Source organism: Populus alba, chromosome 7 (genome assembly GCF_005239225.2).
Source record: "Populus alba chromosome 7, ASM523922v2, whole genome shotgun sequence".
NCBI lineage: Eukaryota > Viridiplantae > Streptophyta > Magnoliopsida > Malpighiales > Salicaceae > Populus > Populus alba.
Window position 1 is genome coordinate 13,210,696 of NC_133290.1, and position 26,441 is coordinate 13,237,136.

Here is a 26,441-nt window from a genome sequence, read left to right on the forward strand (position 1 = left end):
TCCTCCCGTTAGAGGACAAATAAAGCGTCGAATACTTGCTTGCTTCATGAAGAACATCAAGCTTGGGAGCCAAAATTCCCTGAAGTTTCTTTTGGGCAAGTGTAGTCATCCATCCGAGCTCAGCTAGCTAGATGGTTTGCAGTTTCGTCATGATGCAAGCTTGTTATTCTCGTGTGCAAAGTTTTGTTGCAGATTGAGAGATGACAAGATAGTGCAGATGATGAACAAGTAGAATTATTTTTAAATGAGTGCTAGAGCTCGGAAGTTATGAGAGGAAAGTTTTGTTTTGACGTTTGAAAGCGTTATGCATTTTTCATGCATAATTAGTGTTCTTAATCTTCGGTATTTCTTTTGCTAACATATGTAGATGAAATTCTATTGCCTCACAAGATTTCTGTCACAAGTTGTGGTTGTTGCAGTTTGCAGTAAGATACCCAGGATTAATAACAATATTCACTGCAATATTAACAAAAGCTAATTCGGGAGAGAAAAACATTGTTCGTCGTTGTAAGAGGATTTATTACTTATTGTAATAATATAATGATTTTTTATCCATCCCAAGAAAAAAATCAATGGATTGGTTATTGGGTATAATATGATTTTTTTTTAAGGATCATTAGTTATGATTAGATTAATTAGAGATAACTCGGTCTTTTATATTTTTAAAACATAAAAAAATGACTAAATTACATTTAAAGAAAAATTTATTTAACAGGTTTCTAGAAGCTGTTTTGAGTCTTTAATTTTTAAAGTATAATAAAATGACTAAATTATTTTAAAAGCAAAAAAATATTAACATGAATTCAAGGGGTTTTTTGTATTTTCATGATTTTTTAGTTATAATCAAGTTGGTTGAGGGACGATTTGATATTTTAATAAATATAAAATATTATTTAAAAACCAAAAGAGGCTACCGCTATGTGTGTTCAGGGGCACGTGCAATAGATTCTGGTTGCCAAAGACAGCTTCCCTCGGCATCTTGGGATCATCCCGGCATACCCTCCACCCCTAGGCAACATGTATAGCTTACAAGCTTCCAGTTTGATATCGATGATGTTTTTTTTTTCCTCTCACCTCCACGATTTTGGGGCATGACTCTCTAGATTTTCAAAACAACCTTTTAATTTGTTTTTCTTTCATATTTAATTCTTATTTTTTTTAATTATTATTTATTTTATTTAAAATAATTTAGGAAATTGGAGACATGTCTCTTCTATCTTAAACATGTTTGATTAAAGGGATAAAGATAGAAACATAAAATAAATTTATCGCTAGAATAATTTTTAAATAAATTTATATCTTTTTAAAATATGAAAGATTAGAGAACATGTCTCCTCTATCTTAGTTATATTTATTTTTTAAATTTTAATAGAGTAATTAAACACTACAGTATTCTTCTTTACACGAGTGATTTATGTCAATAAAATGAAAATTTGAATTTTGATAATATTGCTATTGTAATAATGTGGACAAATCAAAGTCTAGGAAACCAGGAAAGTGTTAAAGGGAGAAAAGGCATCGTCTTAGAGTCTCCAATGGGAAAATGGGCCTTTCATACTAATGGGCCTAACACAGAAGGGAGGACTTAATGTGATGGGTATTTGTTTGACAGATAGATGGCCCATGTTTAATGCTAAACAGAAGGTGTTTACTTGTACTAAAAACTATTTCTCCAAATGGCAGGTAACAGCAAAATAGAATTCTCATAAATCCTTCCATTTAGCATGGATGGGTCATCTGAAGCATGGAGATTAATTTAAAATATTCTCATAAAATTGTACTTTGTATATATCTTTGACCTATAAAATAAATTAAAGCTAGATTAGTCACGATCAGTTCCTATTCTCATAAATATTTAAATATATTCTTTGAATGAATGATTTAATCTTGATCAATATTGTGTTATAATTGATATATATCCATTTAAAGTATATTATTTATTAAATTTTCTGAATGTACATACTTAAAGTATGAGATGGGCAATTAAAGAAAATTTAATATAATTTTTTCTTTATTATCTAGAAAACATGTGAAATAGACTTTTATTTTTGGATTCGAGAAAACCTCACTTTTATGAATTTAGATGAGTGAATAAAATCCTGGTTGTCTCAGGATCTTACAAGAAGTACACGTCCTGACTCGAACTGAAGACTTACTGTTCAGATTTCAAGCCCTTTACTACTACGCTACGTTTCCTAGGAACAAAATCATTGTTTAATTTGGAAAATCTTTCTGCTCAGATACTTGTGGTGTGAACACCGGAAGACCTTCAAAAATTGTCAAAGCATTGATCAGGTCCACCTACACTTCCCCTGCAATTTCTCTCTTTGTTTGTTTCTCTTTTGGAAAATTCTTAGCTTTCGCCATCTCAATGGCAGAACTTTTTTGTCACGGCAACAGCCTCTCTGTATATAAGAAAGTAAACTCTAATGCATGAAACATCATAAACAAGAAGAAACTTGACCTTGATATCTATAGCCCTCCTCCCTCTCTGGCTCTTCTTGTTTTGTTCCTCATTGCCGGTGCCCGGCATTAACTTCTCGCCGTTTTCTGAGCTCCAGTGAGTGACGACTGACCGATAATTATAAGAAGATGGCTGCCCCGGCTCCAGGATCAAGCCAACTTGAAGTGGTGGCGCCCAAAAGAGGAGGCAAAAATAAGAAACTGATCCCACCGATTAGAGGGCAAATCAAGCGGCATATTTTTGCTTGTTTCGTGAAAAAGGTGAAGCATTGTACAAGCCTTACTCGTCTCTTCTGCAATACCAATGATCCCTCTTAGTTGCCACCTTCTTTATCTTGCTCTCTCTCTCTCTCTCTCTCTCTCTCTCTAGCTCTCTCTCTCTCCCCCCCAGTATACTGAATCATGTAAAGAAATATTGAATCTGCAATACTCTTATGATTGCTAGTGTTAAGGTCTTGTTAGCTTTCCTTTTATCCATCCTACTTGGTGTCCCCAAAGCTAGCCGCCGGTATTCCTCTTCAACTTTCCGATGTATTTAAGTCAAATAATCTTTTTTTCATGAGTTTATAGAAAGTTTTCTTTTCGTGTCTGTTCTAAGAATGTAGGGAACAACCCGTGCACTTGCACCATGGCTAGCCTACACTAGCATTTGCGACGGCTTTGTAACGGAAGGGGAAAAAAATACTTGAAAATGGATAATACAACCATATAAAAAGAAAGGTACCGAAACATTTCTATTTAACAAAAAGAAAAAAGACTTCAATCTCGCCGGTGAAGACCTTTTTTTTTTTTTTTTTTTTTTTTTCCGGTTTCCAAACTTTTTGTTTTATCGACTAAGTTCTTCAATTGCAAAATTAATAGCCAATTGCTTCTTATTTGTTGACTAAGGGTGAATTTAAAAGAAAAGGGACTTATGTGAAAACAAAGCCCAAAATAGGTGGAGTGTTGAAGTTGCTGTGAAACGTTTAATATGGTACACGGCTTTATTTTTATTATTCTCAAGTCTTTGATTTCTGAGAGTAAAGAGAGACCCTTGTTGAATTGTGGTGTAGAGAAAGAAAATCATTATTTTCGCTAATTCTAATCACCAAAAAGTTTACCTTCGTATCTATGAAATTCATATATATATATATTATATTGCATAGTTTTGAAATTCAGCCCGGTTCGGTAGATCGATCCGGGACCCGGCTGACTCAGGACTGGAACCGGACCGGGTTGAAGAAAAAAATAAGGGAAGGAAAAACCCGATGTAACCTGCCTGACCCGACAGGTTGACCCGGTGACCTAGTCATGACCCGGTCTTAAAATCATTGACTTTTTATTTATTTTTTTTTTACTAAAACGATGTCGTTTTGATTTTTTTAAAAAAAAAATTGACCCGATCAAGACTCAATGACCCGATCAACACCAGAAATCTGGATCTTGGACCAGGCCAATCACTAGATCGGATCTTAAAACTATGATATATTATTTAACAAGATAAATTGTTTAACCCGATCACTTATTATGGTCATGTCCATAAATTATCCAGATCATAAACATCATTTTATTCTCTAAATTAATTACTGTAGCGTCTAAGCTATACTTTTCTTAGCATTTTTCTTTTCATAGTAATAAAAAAAGGATTAACATATTTAAAATATATAATATTCACCTGCCCTGTATAGATTTGCAAAAGATTTAAATTAATAAAAAAATTTTTATATTATCAAAAAATCATCATAATCATCTTAATAATTTAAACTTAAAATTTACACAACATAATTTTATATAAATTTTAATTTTAATTAGAAAAAAAATAAAAATAATAGGATTCTAATTCATGATTCTAATATCCAGTTAAAAAATCACAAAAATTTAATTTATGATATAAGATTATGATATATGATTTATAAACGTTTAGATTATTAAATTAATTATTAAAATGAAATTATAAATAGAAAATCCAACAATGTTACACCTCCCGAATAAAATTAAAGTAAGGTTATAAATGAAAAGAACGCGTTGAAGTTGCATTGATTAGGCGTGTGGGGCATCATTAAATTACAAGAATCTAAGATAGCAACAGCCAACAGGCATTCAATGACTTTCCCCAAAAGAGGTAGGCTTGTTTCCTCACTAGCCGAGCACGGGTAAGACTTAAGTTCAATTGCCATGGCCCATGACTTGTGAATATGACTTATAGAATGTAGGGGGGGGGGGGGTGACAAAAGAAGAAAGAAGACGGGTCTATTTGTTTTACGTTTTAAAATTATTTTTTAAAAAAATTAATTTTTTTTTATATATTTTTTATTAATTTCAAATTAATATATTTTTAATATTTTTAGATTATTTTGATATGCTGATATTAAAAATTATATTTTAAAAAATAAAAAAATATTATTAATATATATTTAACATGAAAAATTATTTGAAAAATAATTATAAGTAATTACTCGAATAAAAAAAATGAGATACGTTGACAAGTAGACAATGACATATCAATGAAACATCCTAGCACCTGCGCCACAGCTTCCATAATTTGATCTTGTTGGAATATTAATTTAATAAGAATAAATTTATATCAGTTTTCTGTCGTAGTCAAAATATTAAAAGCTATTAATATGATGAACTTTGCATATTCAATCCTAAAGTAATCACGTGGATATATATCCTTGCATTTTACTTTGAGCAAAAATTATTCTCTTTAAACAAAAGAGTCGTTAAATTATAAAAAAAATTATTTCATATTGTTAAATTGTGACGCTTATGATGGACTGATTTTCTATCTATATATATATTTTTTTTTATATCAAGGATACAATTTAACAATATACACATTTAATTTGTTATGTTAAAAAAAATAGTTAGATCTCTAGCAAAGTACAGATCAACTAACTAATTTTAATGTGCAAGTGTTCCCAACAACATGTTTTTTAAATACAAAAAATAATTATAAATTGAAAAGATGATGCATATATTTAATTAAATATATTGATAATCGTGTATCTACCATAGATACAAAAAAGAATTGTTAGTGCTAATTAAAAATTAAGTTAAGAAGTTGAGAAATATAATAGATATAGATCAAGTTATATTATCTCATAACATGAGCCATTTATCAATTATGTTTAATAATTTTATTTTTTAAAATTAATTTTATATTTAATTAAATAATAATAAAAATAAATATATACAATAAAAGTGATCTAATAAGGTTAAAAGAAACAAATATCGTGTAGGATGGAAAAAAAAGAATGACTGATGTCGTTGGCAAAAGAAAAAAAGTCATTATCTTATAAAAAAAAATAAAGTAAAAATTAAATGTATATGAGGTCGGGCAACCCAGCCCACCTCAACCCCCCTAACACACACACACATATATTTTATTTCTTTTATAAAATAAAGTAAAAAAAAGGACAGCGTTTAGGCTTGGTGGGCAGCATATTTGCAAAGCCAGATCCACACCTTGCCTTTTTTTTTTTTTTTTTTTTTTATCTTGGACTATTTTTTTTTTTAAGACAAGATAAACAATGTATTATCTACTTAGTTTTTATCTCCTAAAAAGGTGATGAAAAAATTGTGTTGATATTTTTTTACTTAAAAATATAATTTTAAACCTAATTTCATCTAAAAACATCCTTATAATATCAATAAACCAATACATCAACTTAAAACACTTCTTAATTATCTAAAACACATCAAACTAGGAGGGAATTCTCTCAACCTCGATATATTTTTTTCAGCGAGAAAAAAAAAAACTCAAATAAAACTTCTTGAATTTGTTGATACAAGTATGATCTTTTTATGGGTAGACAATTTTTTTCACTAAATTCTTTAGGCAAAGAGAATATAGCTAATTGACAATTTTTTTTTTTCTTCACAGTTTTTCAACTAATTTTTTTTTTATCTCTCAAATCAATGATTGAAAAATTAAAAAAAAATAAAGTTATGGATTAAATTATTAAACCTTCAAACTAAAAAAAGATCACAAAGGATTGTTGCCAAATTCTTTAGGCTGAAAATGCTATTAAGGTGCATTTCAAATAGCAGCCACAAAAGAAAAACCCTATATTCTTTTATTTTGGTCAAATTTATCTATCTTTTGTTTTTGCAAGCAATAAAACAAATTGTTTTTACAAAATCAAGTTAAAATAGTTTTTTAACACAATAGTAATTTCATAAAAAAAAATTATAAAATCAAATTTCAAACTAATATAATATCAAAAATGAATTTGAAAAAAAATCACTAAATAAAAAATATATTAAAAAGATAGATAAAATCATACTGTTAGAATCCACAATACACTTGAGTTTTGGTTCCCAGAGAAGTGTACAAGTTTTTTGGACGGGGCATGGAATTGAACTAATTAAATGGACACATTTATGACGGACTCTTTGTTGTGGGATTAAAATATATATATTTGGGCCGTAAAGACCGATGAAATTAAATTGGGCCTTACAAGTATTTCTAACCGAATATTAAATTATTCAAAATCGAAATATTTCGTGTTCGATATAAATTTCGATTTACTGTAAAAAATGTTAGGTTCGCTCAAGTAGTGAGCTCCCTAAACACAACATGAAAATTCAACTCTACTAGTACTAGCTTGTTTGGTTACCAAGAAAATCAAGTATTCCCAGGAAATAAAAGTCTCTTTATTTATTACTCTAAGGTAAATTTTCCTTCATTCCTTCTTAAATTAAAAAATTTTAGAAACTTGTTAAGTTTCCAAGAAAAAAAGAAATTCTTACTTTGAGCTCTCTCTCTGCTTTCCACAGAAGTAAATGATGATGGGGGGGGGGGCTTTGAAGAATTTGAACCCATTTTTGATGAACCCAGAATAGAATGGTCAAAGAATTCAAATCCGGGTTCGGGTTTGATTGCTTGATGCGTATATTTGCTCCTGACTACAACCACCTCAAAATTCAAGTAACTGATTACCATTCCAATACTTTTGAGGATCCTAAATCGGTTATGCAGCTTGATGACTTGGTTAGTGTGTTTTTTTTTTTTTTAATTATTATTATAATCATGGGTTTTTTATTTTATGAAATTTGGGTTTTAAAGTTTGTAATTTTTTTTTTTTAATGGGGGCAATGCAGAGGGATTGCATTGGAATTGGAGGGTCTTGGACTGAGCTTGTTGAGTAACTTGCTTCTTCTTTTAAATCTGATGATGTAAAGCTTGTTCTTGAGAAACTTTCGGATTCGGATGGTGACTCATGTTGTTGAACTTTAATGCATTTTGATTCCAATTTCTAAATAGTAAATGAAGATATATGGTGAAGTGAAGTGATTTTTCAGCCAAGCATTTCTTACATGCTGCAGAGCTTCTTCTTCTTCTTCTTCTTTTTTGTGTGGTTTGCTTACTCCTGCCCTCCCCTGCTTTACAACAGACAAGCTAGCAGGACGAGATCCTGCCTCAACGAAAGTTACTAATCGTGTAGTGTCAGAATTTCACAGGTACTTCAGCATCATTAGTGTGATTCACCATATGAGCCTGTGTTTCCAACATCTAAACTTACAGTGTTTGAGCAGGGCAAAAGTGAGGGGTGCCTTACTCCAGGATACAGAAGATGACGAGAATAACTAGAAGTCAATTTGACAGTTTGTTTCAATATGTTTTGGAATTAAAGATTTCAGATTAGAATTATGATTCACATATAATATACCAAGCAAAGAAGTCAGTTTAAGTACAAGGAGTATTATCTTAGGGTTACTGATCAGGTAACAAATGGATGTCAGTTTTGTATTTCTCATTAGAAAATGCAATGCCTCCATCAGATTTGTAACTTAGTATTTGGTGTGTGTGTTCTTTTAACCTCTTGTTTATACAAATGCTGCTATGGGTTGATGTGACCTTACACATCGTCAATTTGCCCTTTTCTGTTTCCAAGCATGTGCTATTCTCCTTCAGGTTAAGAAACAAAACTGTTGAAATCAGATGAAATATCAAAAAGCATCTAAAGAACTAGAAGGTAGAAGGCCAAGCTTCTTGAGTATAATCTATTATAGGAGTGATTTTACATGGAAGAGTGGCTCCTATCTACAAGACTATAAAGTAAGTTGTAAGAGATAAATTGATATCTGCAAGAGGCAAGACTCTGTTCTAAATATATGCACTGAAGAACCATCCCAGAATAATTTCTCTTGCTTTTTTCATTTCTTATTTTACGGCTAATACTGATACCATTGCGAAAATCTTCAGACGCGTGCTTTGAGTTTAGTACTTTTGCTTTTCTTTGTGCAGAAGATAGGCCAGCAGCTTGGCAAGGCATCCATGTCGTCATCATACCTGCACAATCCAAGTAAGAAATTCAAAATCTGATTTTAGTACTCCAATTTAACAGTCTGATGAATTTCAGTAATCAAGAAAGAAAATCAGATGACAGAATTATCAATACATGGAAATAGATCCTGAAAAGATGAATTTTCCATTGCAGACCATTCAAATGTTAAAATTTAACAGAACCCAAGAAATACCTGCTTGTGCTGCTGTTCCTGCTGCTGCTCCCACTTTTCCTACCCACTTTTGTAAACAAAATCCTTTTGACCCACCACTCCTTGTCTGCGCGGTTATCAGTTAGTTCCATCGATGACCTTGGAGGAACTACTGTGTCATTTCTCGTGTTGTCTGATCTAATCTTGAAACTGAGAGAAGTTGGAATGAACATCTTGATCAAGAAAGTTTCCTTTTCCGTACTTCCATTTCTTGAAACATCACCTGTCTTGCTAAAACTCTTCGTCTTCTTCGTCTTTTGTTTTGTGATGATTTGAGCCTCAATCTTTAAATCAGAACTTGTTCTTTGTATCGCCATCTCCTCCTGTGCCTTTTCTGAAATCCGCTTCTCATCAACAATATCCTTCAACGATAGTTCATAACCACACTCTGGCATGCTATGAACCATCTCCATGAGCTTCTTCCTACCTTCTGCCATCACTTGTAACTGTGACCTTGGCGAAATACTACTGTAATGATGGCTATCGGGGGATAAAGGGGAGGATTCATTTCTAACTTTTTTTGACACATCAGTTTCTCTCAAGGGTGATGAGTAATCAACAAAGTCTTCTTGAAACTGTGCTTGAAACCCTACGTCACGACATCCTCTATCACCATAATATTGTGTTTCACTTGCACCCCAGAAAACAAAGTCTACATCTCCGTTGTCATTGCCGTGCATTTTGTACTCAGGATTCAAATAAGGGAGATGATTGCAGTGATCAAGCATGGCCTCGAGGATGAATGTTGAGAAAATAAGAAAATGAAGAGGATTTATAAAGGACAGTATTCTTATTTTCTACACTTTCTATAGGGGCTAAAGTCTTGCCGTCTCAAATGGGATGAGATGTGACTGGCTTCCTATTTTTCTACACGTCTTGTTCAAAATCTTCTTGAGAAAATTTACAATGAGTAAACATCTATCTTGATTTTGTCATTTTCTAATTTTAAGTTGTAATTTATTAGGTGAGTATGTGAATCATAATTATTTTATATTGAAAAGGAATGAAAAAAAAGTGATATTTATATATAAAATAAATCCATGACCCAACCCTCTATATTTTGAGATAAAAGTGATGTCCATCCTTGTATGTAAAACTACCGTGTGCGTAGGTCTAATACGGACATAGAGATTCATGCATCTGTCCAAACACAAAAAGCTCCCTAACAAAATAACACAAGAGTCTACGGTTTGGATGATAATTAGTGTTATTTTTTAAAGTTTTTTTTTATTAAAATAATATTTTATTTATTTTTTTAAAAATTATTTTACATCAATACATCAAAAATTATCTAAAAATACTAAAAAACATTAATTTAAAATAAAAAATAAAAAAAATTAATTTTTAAAATATAAAAACAAACAAGACATCATGATCCTGGAATGGAAGACAATATTTGCATGATCTACGTTATCTTTCTCGAAGGTGTCCAAAATCTTTGTTAACATGGAAGACAACTATTGACTTTTATTTTTGTGGCTGTCCATGTTCTTATCCATGAATTCAAAGGAAGATTACCCTAATGACGTCGAAGAGAGAAACAACGAGGGCCTAGAATGAACTACTTAATTTCTTAACAAAGAACTATTTATTTATTTTTTAAATATATCATTTGAATTCAGTGCCACATATTTTCCAGGAAACAGAGAAGAAGTTTAAGACTATTTTCGATAACAAATAAGACATTTATCTACTTGTTTTATGATACATGCACGAACCTGGATGACGGTATCACACCAGCAGAACAAGTCGTCAGGATGATGTTTGAAGCATTTATTAGTATGATAATGATCATTTTTTAAAATATTTTTTATTTAAAAATATATAAAAATAATATTTATTTTTTAACAAATATTTTTAATATTAATACATTAAAATAATCTAAAATTATCAAAAAAATAATTTAAAATAAAAATTTATGTTTTTTTGTTTTAAAATATATATATATTATCATCTATGTTTTTTGTTTTCTAGCTTTAATTTCATCTTTTAACGTTAAGTTTATTGGATATTAAGTTTTCATAATTTTTTTTCCATTTATTTATAATGAAGTTATTTGAGGCTCATGACTCGAATTACAAGTTTGACGAGTTAACTTAGTTGATTTGAGTTTTTTTTAATTGATTTTTTTTCTTCTCATTTTCATCATTTAATTTTGGGTTGATTAAGAATCAGGCTTCATGTTTTTGTCTTGATTTGCTTTCTATAAGGTTATCCCTGTCTAATGACTTGAGTCCCGAGTTTGACGAGTTAATCTTGGTTGACTCAAGTTATTTTTTGTGTTTTTTTTTAATTGATTTTTCTTTTCAATTTCATTTTTCAACACTAGGTTGATTGAGAATTTGGCTTCGTAATTTGTTTTAGTTTGCTTTCTATTATGTTATTTCGATCCAATAACCTAGGTTGTGAGTTTAGTAAGTTAACTTAGGTTGACTCGGGTCATTTTTCTAGGGCCTTTTTTTATTGATTTTTTTTTTCAATTTTATTTTTAATATTGAGTTTATTGGAAATTGAGCTTCTTAATTTATTTTGATTTTATTTTTATAGGTTTATCATAGTCTCATGATTCAATATGCAGATTAGCAGGTTAATCTGGGTTGAACCGAATCGATCTAACATGTTGTCATCTCAATATTCACAAAAAAAAATCTCATTTGAAATATTTATTTGGAGTCAAACTATATTTTTATATGTTATTGAAGTTGTTTTTAGACCCGTCAAAAAAACCAAGTCACATCTAATTAATTTCCATATGTTTTTCTTTCATTGGTAAATCTCAAACTTGTTTTAAATTAAAAAAAAAAAAAAAACCAAGCGGCGTAACACAATCGAAGAATCGAATTTATTTAAATGAATACTCCATGAAAGCATATTCTTCAGTGAACTAGCAGTGAGGGTGGTGGTGCAGTGGCATTAATGGCCACCTTCATTCCCATTTGACATTGGTTAAGTGGCCAACTGCATATGAAGTAATTAGCTCCAAATTGAAGTTGGATTTTATCATCTCCTGAGCTATAAAACACTGACGTGTCTGAGACTGAGCAATCATCATGATCTTTTTTATCCACCACAACGACGTTGGCGTCTTCAGTATCATACTTGAATTCTGCAAAATATATATATATGTATAGCCACAAAAATAAATAACAAATATATTGGTGTATGAACAAGCTTTAGGAGCATCAACAAGTCTCAAAGTCTGCACTAAATTAATTTCTTATGTAAAAACAGACATGGATATAATTATGCTTAAGATCGGGTTTGGAAACGTGGTTTGAATTACATTCTCTTAAAATTTAATATTTTTACTTAAAATTAATTGTATTTTTATATTTTCATATCGTTTCTGATGTGTCGATATCAAAAATAACTTTTTAAAAAATAAAAAATATAATATTTTAATACATTTTTAAATAAAAAATACTTTAAATTATAAACGCTATCACATATCCAAACACACCCGACATACCTAATATGTCTCCAGCATAAAATTTCTTCCCTAGAGTCCACGATTCCGGGTAACCATCCAGAGTCCAGCCCAAATCATCTCCAACAACGAAGGTGACTGGTCCCTTTGCTCGTGCAATATAGCATTGTTGAAATATTAGACTCAAGAGTGTAGCTATGGTGGCGATGATTGCATTCATCTTGTTTGTTACTCAGGAGTGGAAAAGAAAAGTATATTGTTTAATTTAACATTTTATGGTTCATATATATATATACACAAACAGGAAAACACCAATACAAAGATATACGGAAAGAAAATTTAATTACAGTTATAATATCAATTATTTCCTTTTCTCACACAAAAATATATAGCAACCGTATCGAAATTTTCCTAATACTATATATTACAAGAGATTTTACCTACTACCATAAGGACTCATCCAATTTGAATACCCAACAAAGATCGATATATTATCATCTTCTGATTACTTCATATTAATAATTACATGTATCGCATAACTTTTTTATGTAATTATTTTTATTAATAGCAATTATTAAGATTTTATAAGATTTATTTTTTAATTTAAGAATCCTAATACTAGAAGGATTTAGGTCTCTAACTAACACAATATATACAAACATGCAGTCACACACTAATACAAAGATAAATTACAGGTATAATATCAAATATTTTCAATTCCCACACAAGAAATATAGAAAATATATCAAATTTTTTTCTAATAATATTAACGGAGATTTTACCTCCTACAATAGAAACTCATCCATCCAGTATATCCAACTTAGATCTTGATCCTTTAGTTACTTCATATTAACAATGACACACATCAACTAATTTTTTATATAATTATTTTTATTAATAGTAATTATTAATATTTTTATAAGATTTTTTTTTTAAAATTTTAAAATCCTAATGCTGGTTGGATTTTATATAATTCTTAATAAGAATTCATTTTTCTATAAGGATTTAGGTCTATAACTAGTATGATATATACAAATAGTCGCACACTAATACATATATAATTAAGAAAAATAATAATTACTGTTATAATATCAAATATTTTCATTTCCCACACAAAAATATAGAAAATATGTGAAAAGTTTTCTAATAATATTACCAGAGATTTTACGTATTACAATAAAGACTCATCCAACTTGTATACATAACTTAGGTCATGATTTTCTAGTAACTTTATATTGACAAGGACACGTATCGCATAAGTTTTTATATAATTATTTTTATTAATAGTAATTGTTAAGATTTTATGAGATTTTCTCTAATTTAAAAATCATAATGATAGTTATATTCTATATTAATTCTTAATAAGAATTCATTTTTGTAGAAGGATTTAGGCTTATAATTAGCATGATATATACAAATAGTTATACATTAATGTTGTTTAAGGAATAAGATAACTTAACACCTAAAAGAGGTGAATTAAGTGTATTGCTAATTTTGACAATTAATACAAATTACTTTTAATAAATATAATAACTAATAATATAATTAAAGTACTTAAAGTAAAGAGACAATAGAGAGAATTTGCAAACTCGTTTTCAACATAGTTTAACCAAACCTATATCCACATCTTAAGTATCAAACTATACTTGAATATTTCTTTCACTAGTTCAAGTTTAAAAGTATAATATCCATTTAATAAATCCATATCAAACTTTTTACACCACTCGAAGAAACTCTTTTAAGACTTTTTCCACTTCAAAATATGTCATCTTTAAGATTTTTTATGTGGTGAAATTCCTTCACCAATACAAAAGTTTATATCTAACTCTCAAAGATTTACAAGAATAATTTTGTTTTTTAAAAAACTCTCTTACCAAAGTGGATAATATAATTGAAGTTATAATATCTTCATAACTCATTAGGTAGCATTTATAGGATTTAAATGTGTTTAATTATAGTGAAATGTGATTGAATATTTTTATATTAGAATATGAAGATTTAATATCACAAATTAGAGTATGATTAATGATTAATGATTTTAAAGTTGTTTTGCTCTTAGAATAACTTGTATATGATACATGTTCGGATTTTATACCTAATTATGCAATTATACAAGCTACACATATATTTCTAAGAAAAACAAGTCGTTTATAGTTGATATTATTGCTTTGATAGCTAAAATAGTAGACCGGTTCAGATTAGTCTAGCAAATTAGTTGACTTGTTCTTACAAAATTCTTAGGTGTTCATCACTGATGAATAAGTAGTCGACCAGTTCATTTGGTAACACTAAATGATCGACCGGTTCATGCAGTATTCTTGATTTATCATATTAACTTAGATGAAATCTTAGAACTGTCTATTTTAAATTTTATTATAAGTCTTTTAATATATGCAGAGTGAAGTGTGTAAGATCATTTTAATTGTCCTATCAAGTAAGATATAAACATTTATATTTAAGCACTAAAATAAACATTTATTCCAAATCTTCACTTTGCTTCATTCTTGGACTTCCTAATTGATTTACTCATAAATTCCATCATGCTTGTTAATGTTTTCTTTGTCTGAAATATTTTTAAAAATTTATTCTCGATCAATCATATTAATAATTTATTTTTCATTTTATTTTTATCATTAAAATATATAAAAACATGAATTTGCGACATTAAAGGTCAACAATAATATAAATATATATGAAAGAAAAATTCAATTACAATTATAATAAAAAATATTTCCATTCCTCACACAAAAATATAGAAAAATATGTCAAAACTTTCCTAATAATATTACTGAGATTTTACCTGCTACAATAATGACTCATTCAACTTGTAAACCCAAATTAAATCTTACTAAAACTATTTATTTGGGCTGGCCAGTACTCAGGTTCAAATTGAGATGCTATGGGCCCAAGTCTTCTGTTTGGTCCAATGTCACTACTTCTTTGACCTTGTAAATTGTAACCATCTTGAAAACCCAGGAGTGGAGCCGAAATTTGAAACCCAACAGAAATTCAAAAATCTTTGCCATAAAAAACACAACAGCCAATTGAGAAATCAATAACCCATGAATCGATTTCATCTATGGTGATAATGGAATGGCAAGAAATGGGTTGGTCAAGCAAATCATTGGCAGTGCTGGTGGCGGCGGCATCTTTTTCACTGACTCGTCACCATTTGCAAAACTCTTGGATTTATGCGTCAAACTCAGGTCCTCTAGGGATGCTCGTAGCGTACATGGACGTCTTATCCAAACCCCATTTTGCGAAGAAGTTTTTATACAGAATAGGCTTATTGATGTTTATGGAAAATGTGGGTACTTGGATTATGCACGCAAAGTGTTTGATAGAATGTCCGAGAAAAATGTTTTTAGTTATAATTCGATTATTAGTACTTTAATGAGATGGGGTTTTGTTGATGAGAGTGCATGGTTGTTTTCATTAATTCCTGAGAACGATCAGTGCTCGTGGAATTCGATGATTGCTGGGTTTGCGCAACATGATCGGTTTGAAGAAGCTTTGGATTGGTTTGTTAGGATGCATAGGGATGATTTTGTGCTGAATGATTATTCCTTTGGTAGTGGTCTTAGTGCATGTTCGAGGTTAAAGGACTTGAAATTGGGTGCTCAAATTCATGGTTTGATATCAAAATCGAAGTACTCCTTGGATGTTTTTATGGGGTCTGGTCTTATTGATTTTTATTCAAAATGTGGGTTAGTGGGTTGTGCCCGAAGGGTTTTTGACGGGATGGAGGAGAAGAATGTTGTTTCCTGGAACTGCTTGATTACTTGTTATGAACAAAACGGTCCTGCAAATGAAGCTCTGGAAGCTTTTGGAAGGATGACAGAGGACGGGTTCAAACCAGATGAGGTTACTTTGGCTAGTGTCGTCAGTGCTTGTGCAACTTTGGCGGCATTCAAAGAGGGTGTGCAAATTCATGCCCGTGTGGTGAAATCTGATAAATTTAGGAATGATCTTATCTTGGGCAATGCATTGGTTGATATGTATGCAAAATGTGGTAGAGTTAATGAAGCGAGATGTGTTTTTGATAGGATGCCTGTTAGGAATGCGGTGTCTGAAACCACCATGGTCAGTGGGTATGCAAAGTCAGCAAGTGTGAAAGCCGCAAGATCAATGTTTGCTACAATAAAGCAGAAGGATATAGTTTCTTGGAATGCACTTATTGCGGGATACACACAGAATGGGGAGAATGAAGAGGCACTGGGACTCTTTCGAATGCTAAAGAGGGAATCTGTTTGTCCGACCCACTACACCTTTGGGAACCTGCTGAATGCCTGTGCAAATCTTGCTGATCTGGAGCTTGGCAGGCAGGCACACAGTCATGTTGTTAAGCATGGATTTAGGTTCCAGTTTGGTGAAGAGCCTGATATTTTTGTGGGAAATTCTCTCATAGACATGTATATGAAATGTGGATCTGTTGAAGAGGGACTTCGGGTTTTTGAAAACATGGTGGAAAAGGATCATGTATCATGGAACACCATGATAGTAGGGTATGCACAAAATGGCTACGGAATGGAGGCCCTTGAACTGTTTCAGAAAATGCTGGAATCTGGAGAGAAACCAGACCATGTTACAATGATTGGTACTCTATGTGCTTGTAGCCACACAGGGCTTGTTGAAGAGGGACGGCGTTACTTTTTCTCAATGACTAAGGAACATGGTTTGCTACCAGTGAAGGACCATTATACATGTATGGTTGATTTACTAGGCCGAGCTGGTTGCCTTGAGGAAGCAAAGGATTTGATAGAGTCAATGCCTAAGCAGCCTGATGCTGTTGTCTGGAGCTCTTTGCTTAGTGCTTGCAAAGTTCATCGCAACATTACTCTAGGGAAGTACGTGGCAGAGAAGATTTTTGAAATTGACCCTACAAGCTCTGGACCTTATGTTCTTCTTGCAAATATGTATTCTGAGCTTGGCAGATGGGGTGATGCTGTAAGTGTAAGAAAACTGATGAGGCGTCGCGGAGTAGTTAAACAGCCTGGTTGTAGCTGGATTGACATACAGAGCAATGTGCATGTTTTTATGGTGAAAGACAAAAGGCATCCTCAGAAGAAGGAAATCTATTCAATCTTGAAACTTCTTACAAGGCACATGAGGCAAGCTGGATATGTCCCTGATGCCAGTGATCATGAGGCTTACGAGGAACCGAGCGAATTAGAATCAAGCTCTTGTTTCCATATGGAAATGCAAGCAGAGGCTGCTGTCATGTAATTTTTTTCGGAATTTTATATTTAAACACTCATTCTGTTACCATAGCATGATCGATTTTATGGTTCAATTGCACGAATAAAATTTCTCTATTATGTTGTCCTTGAAAATGATATTCTTAATACAAGCCCGCAAACTTCTACAAGGGTAGGTTTCTTTTCTTTTCTTTTTTGCCATACAAATGATCTATATGGCATGCATCTTTCAAAAGATCGGGCCCCTCTGGATTGGAAGTAGTGCCAAAGTTTTGTCAAGCGAGTTCTTAATGAAAAACTAACCTCAGCTCAAGGAGAACTACTTACCAGCACAAACAAAACCATTTCATGACAGGTCAAACCAACTATCTAGGTGTTATATTTTGATAGACAAGGAAACATATTTAAACTCATTTTGATCTCCTTCAAGATTCTTTTAGTTTGATGAAACCCATTTGATATCCCCACATGGAAACCAGTGACCAAAATAGTTTGGTGAGATTCAGAACACTTGCAGGGATTCAGAACACATGCAGGGATTTAAAACCTGTTTTACCAACGTACAAGTTGAACTAGTTCCATCCAAAAGATTGTGTTTGGTTTCAAGTAGTTTTTATGGTTACGGTTAAAAAAGAAATATAGTTGATGTAAATTTTAAAATATAAACTTCAAAAAATATGTATATTTGATTAAAACTATTATAAAATAGATTTTTTTCTGTTAAATAAATAAAAAAATCTTCATAAATAAAAACTAGACTATTTTAATTTTTACAAACCAATATTTGAAATAAAATTATATATAAAATTAATGATAAAAAATAAAAATTATTTAGCTAGCTTAATAATTTTTTTTTTGAGGATGGGAAAAAAAAACTTAAGTCACGACAATACAAAACTGTCTCTTCAGAAATTGTAGACTTGAGGGAATGAAGTGTAGATTTACGTGCCCATTAAACAATAAAAGTGGAAAAAAAGATTTGTCTATTATTGCCAATATCAAATCTAATCCCTACTCTTTTAATTTTATCTTTTGCAGCAATTCAAAACTTTCCAATGCAACGACGGAAAATATCCACGTTTGAGCATTCAATACCCCACATGGAAACTTTAAAGCAAAATGAAGTGTAGAAACATGTAGCTAGGGAGAAAAGCATCCAAGTGTTATACTGACATCTTGAGAAGTGAAACATTAATCAGAATAATGAATAAAAATGATTTAATTTAAATTACAAATGGGTTGATATTAAAAAATAAATTTAAAATAAAAAATTTATTTTAATATATTTTTAAATAAAAATATTTATTATTATCTCAAATATCCTATGAATCCGGCTAATAGATCACATAGATAAAAGAATAAGATTCTAATACATTTATGGGAGCGCACAAATTTACAAAAAAGCTAGCATACACAAGCTTTACAGTATTGTTTGGAGATAGAAAGGAATTTTTTTAAAAAATTATTTTTATATCTTCATTTTATTTAAACTTCTTTAAATATATATATATATATATATATATATATATATTTTTTTTTTCTTTTTCTGTGATAAGACAATGAGTAAATGCAACTAATGGAGGTAACTCTAACTGGGCGTAAAATTAATTCATATACCAATATCTTACAGCTGCCTAGTTTCATTTCCTATTGAGAGGATACTGTGCTGGGGCTTATTATATGCATCAATTTTCTGTCAACTATTGATAAGAAAATCTCAACTATGTAACTATTATGCCCCTGTAGTTAGGTAACTCAAAAACATGTTTTATTTATTTATTTATTTATTTATTTATTTAAAATTATATTTTATATTTTTTAGATCGGTTGTAGATATAAAAAATAATTTATAAAAATAAAATAAATTATTATTTTTAATATATTTTCAAAAAAACATATTTTAAAAAGTAATTAAAACAAAACTCAATCACCTTACAGAAATAAAAAAAGTTTATTCAACAAGCATGTCTAGTTGTCTGCTTTCTTATCTGTATCATGTCTGCCTTTCATCTTCCTCCATCAATCTCTCACGAGCTTCTCCACATCGAATCTTTCTATATTGTTATCACTTATCAACCTTCATGCCAATACCTCGTGCAGGTCTGGCACTCTAGCTAACTTTCCTCTTACATATTGTAAAATAGCAACCAGTCTATGAACAAAACAAGTCCAATTGGCAAAAGGGTCTAATCCGCAAGGAAAATGGCAATGGAAATGGGCCAACCCGATCGACAAACATTTCGATTTACATAACCTTCATGGTTATTCCAATGGACACAAGGGTCTAACACGTTGGGAAAATTCATCAATCCACTAAACAGAAGAAAGACTATGAAACTATGACAGCAGACAGGCAACACTCTCACACACGCAACAGCTTCTCCTTAAGTTTGCAACTTATTCCATTACACGCCTGGGTTCGATACGATGTGAGCTATGTTGGAATATTGCCAATTATGTTGACATTGTCAAAGAAGGAGGCTTGTTGGTGGCAACCACCAACCTTGACTTTGGTAGCCACCATTGTTGAAGAAGAGAAGAAGTTGGCAGCCACCTTTGTTGAAGAAGAGATGAGTTTGGCAGCCACCATTGATGACAAAGGAGCAAGAGGAGCTGCCATTGATGCCTATAAAAGAGGCATGATCTTAGAGAGCAAAGTGTGAGAGTTGTGAGACATGTAGAGAGAAGAAGAGAGAAAGAAAGAGAAGGGCTGCCATCAGCAGCCCTGCTGCCACCAGCAGCTGCTGCCCTATGTAGCAATGAGAGATGGGAGTTGAGTGAATGTGATCCTCCTCCATGTGTTGTATTCTTTCTCTATCTCTAAATAAAATGAACCTCTCCCGTGGATGTAGGCAATTTGCCGAACCACGTTAAATATTGTGTCTCAGTGTGCTTAACCCTCCTATGAGCAAAGATCAGTACATCACCGGTCCCGGATTCCGCCCCATCAAATAGAAACTCTCCGGCAAGGCGTCTACCCACGCGCGCCAACGCGCCCCACGCGTCTTCTTCACCCGGATGAGTTGACCCGACCCATGTGAACAGTAGACATGAACAGTGACGTATCATGAACAGTGCCATGCAAAGGATGACGTCATCATGATGCAAGGATGACATCACATACACAGTCAGCAAGTCAATTGACTAGTCAACTAACATGTCAGCATAGCGGACCCACCTGCCATGTCATCAGCCGCGAGCCGAGCCAAGCTGAGCCGAGTGGAGAGAATTGAGAGGAACACTAGAAAGAGAAAGAGAGAGAGAGGGCGTGTAATTGTTAAGCTTTTGTGTTTAATTGTAAGCTTCGGATTTTGTAATAAAACCAGTGTGTTTTATCCCCTCTGAGTGTTTCAAAGCCACCAACAGTGGTTTCTCCCACCAACAATTGGTATCAGTGAATGTGATCCTCCTCCATGTGTTGTATTCTTTCTCTATCTCTAAATAAAATGAACCTCTCCCGTGGATGTAGGCAATTTGCCGAACCACGTTAAATATTGTGTCTCAGTGTGCTTAACCCTCCTATGAGCAAAGATCAGTACATCACCGGTCCCGGATTCCGCCCCATCAAATGGTATCAGAGCTTTTTTGGTTTAAAGTGGTGTTTGATCTTTGCTCAAAAATGAAAGTTGTTAAAATGGTGTTTTGACCATCCCACTGTGTAGAGGAGGACGATACGAAGCCACTGGTGAAAACGGCGTCAAAATCGGACGTCGGACATGGCCGCACTCTCCATCACTCTCCGGCAAGGCATCTAAAGGTCATCATGGTGGTCGATGGAGATGAAGAAGAAGAAGGTGCACATGTTTACCCAATTATATGTGCCAAACTATGAGCCATGATAAGAGCTCTAGTTTAGACCGTCGCATAACGACAAACGGAGACACCTTAGAGAAGGTGTGAGAGCCATGAAAGGAGCCCATTTCAGAACGCTCCAGAAAGCGTGTGCTGAAGAAGCAAGATGACAATTGCCCACATAAATGGCAAAGGGGGTGATTGTTGGAATATTGCCAATTATGTTGACATTGTCAAAGAAGGAGGCTTGTTGGTGGCAACCACCAACCTTGACTTTGGTAGCCACCATTGTTGAAGAAGAGAAGAAGTTGGCAGCCACCTTTGTTGAAGAAGAGATGAGTTTGGCAGCCACCATTGATGACAAAGGAGCAAGAGGAGCTGCCATTGATGCCTATAAAAGAGGCATGATCTTAGAGAGCAAAGTGTGAGAGTTGTGAGACATGTAGAGAGAAGAAGAGAGAAAGAAAGAGAAGGGCTGCCATCAGCAGCCCTGCTGCCACCAGCAGCTGCTGCCCTATGTAGCAATGAGAGATGGGAGTTGAGTGAATGTGATCCTCCTCCATGTGTTGTATTCTTTCTCTATCTCTAAATAAAATGAACCTCTCCCGTGGATGTAGGCAATTTGCCGAACCACGTTAAATATTGTGTCTCAGTGTGCTTAACCCTCCTATGAGCAAAGATCAGTACATCACCGGTCCCGGATTCCGCCCCATCAAGCTATTCAATGACATCATGTTTTTTTTTGTTTTTTGTTTTTAGCTATCACTGTGCTCAAAGAAAGTAAAAGAACAGGAAATAATGGCAGAATAAGACAGAAACGACTCATGATGATGATACAATTTGTTCTTTATTATTTTGATAGTAATTTCTTTGGCTGCTATCTTTAGTAAATTCCAAAAACATGTGAAATGTCTTGTTAACTCTCGTGAGAGAGGGAGAGGGAGATAGAAAGACAGAGATTCAGCAGAATCATCAAACAAGTGAACCCTTGAAACTGCTGATGCTAGGACAGTATCTTAACCTAAGAATAACATAAGAAATAAACCTGTAAACCAAGATGAAACATACCATGACCACCACATTCCTCCACTTACCATCCTCTCCATATCCTTCTTCTCTAAGCAAATCTTCTGCACTAACCATGCATTTCCCAAACATGTACTCCAAGCACTTCCCTGAGTTTGAGAACTCATTTATCAAAAACCCTTCAAATGGATACTTAAACAGCGATATATAGTGCATAAAAATCCAATAATTTGGAATTCCATGCTTCGATATGAAGTAGCCAGAGAACAAGAAGAATGATCCCATCACCCCTGAAATCACTGAATTTCCAACGATGAAGTTAGGTACTAGAGCACTGAAACACACCACAACCGAATTCGCTGTGTAGAGAATCAACCAGATTAACAACAAGAAATGCATGAATGCCATGAAATTCGGGTTCAGTCCCACTAGCCAATATAGTGGAATTGAGAATAGTATGGCAAGGATGAGTAGAAATGGCAAGTAAACTAGTCCATTGGCAATGGCATATGATGAGACTCTATAGCTCCCACAAGATGTCTCCTTCATAAGAATCTCCCTTTCTTGCAAGAAGATCGGTAGAGCTTCTGTTGTGCAAGATAACAAGAAAGTCAGTATAAAAGCAAATAGTCCTACCCTTTCTTCTGCTCCGGTCAAATCATCTTTAAGGTTGTAGAAGATAGAACCCAAAACAAGTCCAGAAATCAGCATTTGAATCGTTCGGCATGCAAAAAGCTCCTTGGTTCTGAAAATGTTCTTGGAGAACCTATGAGTGAGAATCAAAGTTTCTTGCAACCTTGAGTTAGCAAAACCAAGAGGAAAATCAAACCCAAAATCGATACTTTCCTCATCTACCACTTTAGCTTGCTGAAAGAGTTGTTGAAGAGTGAACTTGCCACTTCTACTCTCGCCAACTTCTACTTTCTTCTGCAGAGATTTTGTTGTAGATGATGATAGCAGTTGTGGTTGAGTTTCTTGCTGCAAAACTTTCCTTTGTTGTTGAACGGTGTCAATTGACTCTAAAGCAAATTCAATAACGTTGGCATGGAGAGGAAGCTGCATTCCCATTGTCCTCAAATTAACACCAAGCTGATCCACCGTGCCATGATGCAAGACTGATCCATTAGCCATCAGAAGTACTGAATTGAACAACTTCACAATCCGAAATCCGGGTTGATGAATGCTTAGTATTATAGTTCGGCCCCTTGTCTCCGCCATGAGCTTGAGCATATCAATAATCTGCAAAGCAGAAGTGCTATCAAGACCTGAAGTTGGTTCATCAAGAAGGAGCACTTCAGGATCATGAATGACATCAACTCCTATCGACACACGACGCCTTTCTCCGCCGGATATCCCACGAACCCGGTCGTCACCAACTCGAGTCATGGCTACGTGATCCAAGCCTAACTCATGCATTAAGAACTTAACCTTAGAGCTCAGTTGATCTTGAGGAAGCCTTAGACGTAGCTTGGCGCTAAACATGAGTGTTTCTTCAACTGTAAGGAGAGGAAAGAGGGTGTCTTTTTGGGTGACATAGCCTGAAAACTTCTTGAACTGAGCTTTGTTAATAGGGTTTTGGTTGACAAAGAAGGAACCACTTTGTGGGGTGAGTTTCCCAGCTAGGACTTCAAGCAAGGAGGATTTACCTGCTCCACTTGGACCAACAATGGCAAGGATTTCCCATGGCTTTGCTTTGCAATAAACATCTTTTAAGACATGCCTGGTTCCAAGGCTTGCTTCTTCAAGATTTGTCACTTGTTGTCTCGGTTCTTGATTTATTTCTTTCTTTTTGGTGAAGATTTTAAAAGGGTGCTCTCTTTTTTTGGTGGAGATTTTGTAGGTGATCCCTATTGCTTCAATCTCCCAGCCTTGTTTCTTCATTGCACTCTTTTGCTCCATTATTCTGGTTTGGTTTCTCAAGACCGAACCATCGCTAGCTAATAAGTACGTACGGCTATTCTTTTTTTCTTTATTCTTTTTTTCCTGTAGAACAATGGACGGGTGCAGTGACAATTGCAACCTAGAGATTGTTAAACGCTTCACGTGAAATTGTTCTTGATAATTCTTTTTATTTATTTTCTTAATTATGGAAGATTTGGATAGCTCACGTGTTCTGCTACTTGTAATCTTATTAGTTTCTCGTTGTATAGTTTTGGTCTTTAATTTGCACTCTAATAATTTGTATTTTTATTTGGGTTATTAATTAAAAAAGAAATTAAAAGAGTTCAGTCTTTCAGTAAAATGATCAACGGGTTGATCAACTTTTCACTAATGAAAACAAGGGTTAATTAAGAGCTCATATCACAAGTTAATTATCTTTTATCTTTAGATATAAATTAAGTTCTTAATCTATCTTTCTAGAAACATTATATTAGGTCAAACTATCATAATTAATTACATAATTTACGTACAAATTATACCCTTACAAAACTAATTTTAACAGTTTAAATAGAAAATCTTGACAGAATGATAGATTAGGAATTTAATGTATATTTAGAGATAAAATTAGCTTAGTTAAATATATAAGAATATATTAAAAAAAATTGCTCTATTATAGTACAAGGATAAATTAAAATTGTTAAACTAGAAAACAAATAAGATATACTTGTTTTGCTTACGAATCACGAATTTTATTTCAAGAATAATCAGCTAGGGAGCCTTAGTAAACTATATCTAATAGTATTAATTGAAAACTACATGCATTTTTCCGGCCAAACAAAAAGTCTTGGAACTGCAGAAAACAAGTGGCTAGGTTTCTTGTACATGTAATATGAGTGCCTGAGGTCGGCCCCTAATGGAAAAAAAAACATAAATTAATAATTAACCATTTTGGAAGCATATGCAGGCAGCAAGCCACCAAACATAGGGGTGAGGACGGAAAACCATTGTCCCAATGGGCCCTCGAATTTGTGGCTGAAATCACATTAAATCATAATGGCTATTAACCTTTGAAATCTCTTTTATTAATAGGATAGAGCACTATATATATATATATATATATATATATATATATATATATATATATATATATATATATATATATATATATATTGGGTTGTTGAGAATGGCTGTGAAATTATAGGGAAAGGAAATTGTTAAATTTGTCGGTGAATCTCTCGTTAATGATTTTTTTTTTTATATATATATATAACTTTATAGATGGATCATGTGTGTGTATGTGTGTATATATATAAATACTTACTTTAATCTGTCAATAATTGTTTTGGTATTATTTAGTATATCATTAATAGGATAGTCGTATGTAATTTTGTCAATAAATTGTAATAAAATTTGTAATAATTTGTTTTAAATTCTTTGTAATATATCAACAAATTTATTCCGTGTAAATATTTCCACAGTGATTCCCTGGATATATACTGTGAAAATATTCTTATTAATATTTACTGATGAATTTAGCTATGAAAAAATTTAATTGGTTAAATGTTACTGTAATATATTGATGAAAAAATTTCATGGTATTTTTGTTTATATTTATCAATTTTCTAATAGTATAATTTGTTGGATATAGTATTGCATAGCAAAAAAAATTAGCAAACAAAGCTAAAACTTTAATGTTTTGTATAAGTTAGATAAATAAGATCATTTATGAGATAGTTGGATTTTTAATGAGAAAAATACTAAAAGGATTCATTAAACATAAGAATATAGAAATATGTAATTAATGAAAAATATTAACAAAAATTATGACGAGAAGTATTGTTGTTATTAGCTGTTTCAATAACTTATTTAAATTATTTTTTAGTGAAAAATTTTTGGATTTAAAATTTATAAGAACTTACATTATTTTATGCTATTGATTAGATTTCAACTAAAAAATAGAAACAATAATGATAAGATTTTAACTTATATTTTTTTAATTATTAAAAATTTAATAATATCATATTAAAAAAATTGTTTAAATTTAAGTTGTCGTGAGTTTGAAGTTATGAATTATATTATTAAAAAAAAAAAAGAAATTACAATGACAGGAGAACAAATCATTTTATGTGGCTGAGAACTTGAGATGGTGTGGGCCAAAATGCTTTGTAGTC

The 26,441-nt window shown here is 32.4% G+C and overlaps 4 protein-coding genes across 17 annotated transcripts; 2 read left to right on the forward strand and 2 right to left on the reverse strand.

Annotated features, from left to right (window-relative positions):
* Positions 1–6,971: 6,971 nt before the first annotated feature.
* On the forward strand, positions 6,972–9,946 carry LOC118040292 (uncharacterized). 14 transcript variants are annotated; one of them, XR_012170255.1, is made up of 7 exons: positions 6,972–7,118; positions 7,225–7,438; positions 7,549–7,660; positions 7,842–7,908; positions 7,984–8,172; positions 8,363–8,753; positions 8,889–9,946. XR_012170255.1 is itself a non-coding variant. In XM_073410284.1 (7 exons), the coding sequence occupies exons 2-5, from the start codon at positions 7,292–7,294 to the stop codon at positions 8,036–8,038; spliced, it is 309 nt and encodes a 102-aa protein (XP_073266385.1). In that variant the 5' UTR covers positions 6,972–7,118; positions 7,225–7,291; the 3' UTR covers positions 8,039–8,172; positions 8,363–8,753; positions 8,889–9,946. The 14 variants fall into 14 exon arrangements, 2 of the variants coding, with proteins under 2 accessions (XP_073266385.1, XP_073266386.1); XR_012170257.1 differs by having other exon boundaries at positions 7,549–7,623; XM_073410284.1 differs by having other exon boundaries at positions 7,549–7,587; positions 7,841–7,908.
* Positions 8,414–9,674, reverse strand: LOC140955758 (uncharacterized). Its single transcript, XM_073410283.1, has 2 exons — positions 8,929–9,674; positions 8,414–8,740 (listed from the first exon to the last, which is right to left on the reverse strand). Exons 1-2 carry the CDS (start codon positions 9,672–9,674, stop codon positions 8,650–8,652), a joined length of 837 nt encoding a protein of 278 aa, XP_073266384.1. The 3' UTR covers positions 8,414–8,649.
* A 5,356-nt stretch (positions 9,947–15,302) lies between the features above and the next one.
* On the forward strand, positions 15,303–17,688 carry LOC118040291 (pentatricopeptide repeat-containing protein At2g13600). The gene has a single exon (XM_035047179.2). It carries the CDS (start codon positions 15,467–15,469, stop codon positions 17,597–17,599), a length of 2,133 nt encoding a protein of 710 aa, XP_034903070.1. The 5' UTR covers positions 15,303–15,466; the 3' UTR covers positions 17,600–17,688.
* A 4,506-nt stretch (positions 17,689–22,194) lies between these two features.
* Positions 22,195–24,304, reverse strand: LOC118040290 (ABC transporter G family member 5). The gene has a single exon (XM_035047178.2). It carries the CDS (start codon positions 24,286–24,288, stop codon positions 22,336–22,338), a length of 1,953 nt encoding a protein of 650 aa, XP_034903069.1. The 5' UTR covers positions 24,289–24,304; the 3' UTR covers positions 22,195–22,335.
* Between the last annotated feature and the right edge of the window lie 2,137 nt (positions 24,305–26,441).

Coding starts and splice junctions, on each gene's coding strand:
- LOC118040292 (XM_073410284.1), top strand. CDS start 7,292: ATGGTCAAAGAATTCAAATCCGGGTTCGGGTTTGATTGCTTGATGCGT. Junction 7,439..7,548: donor TTATGCAGCTTGATGACTTG/GTTAGTGTGTTT, acceptor GGGGCAATGCAG/AGGGATTGCATTGGAATTGG. Junction 7,588..7,840: donor GAGGGTCTTGGACTGAGCTT/GTTGAGTAACTT, acceptor TGCTTTACAACA/GACAAGCTAGCAGGACGAGA.
- LOC140955758 (XM_073410283.1), bottom strand. CDS start 9,674: ATGCTTGATCACTGCAATCATCTCCCTTATTTGAATCCTGAGTACAAA. Junction 8,741..8,928: donor AGGAACAGCAGCACAAGCAG/GTATTTCTTGGG, acceptor TGGATTGTGCAG/GTATGATGACGACATGGATG.
- LOC118040291 (XM_035047179.2), top strand. CDS start 15,467: ATGGCAAGAAATGGGTTGGTCAAGCAAATCATTGGCAGTGCTGGTGGC.
- LOC118040290 (XM_035047178.2), bottom strand. CDS start 24,288: ATGGAGCAAAAGAGTGCAATGAAGAAACAAGGCTGGGAGATTGAAGCA.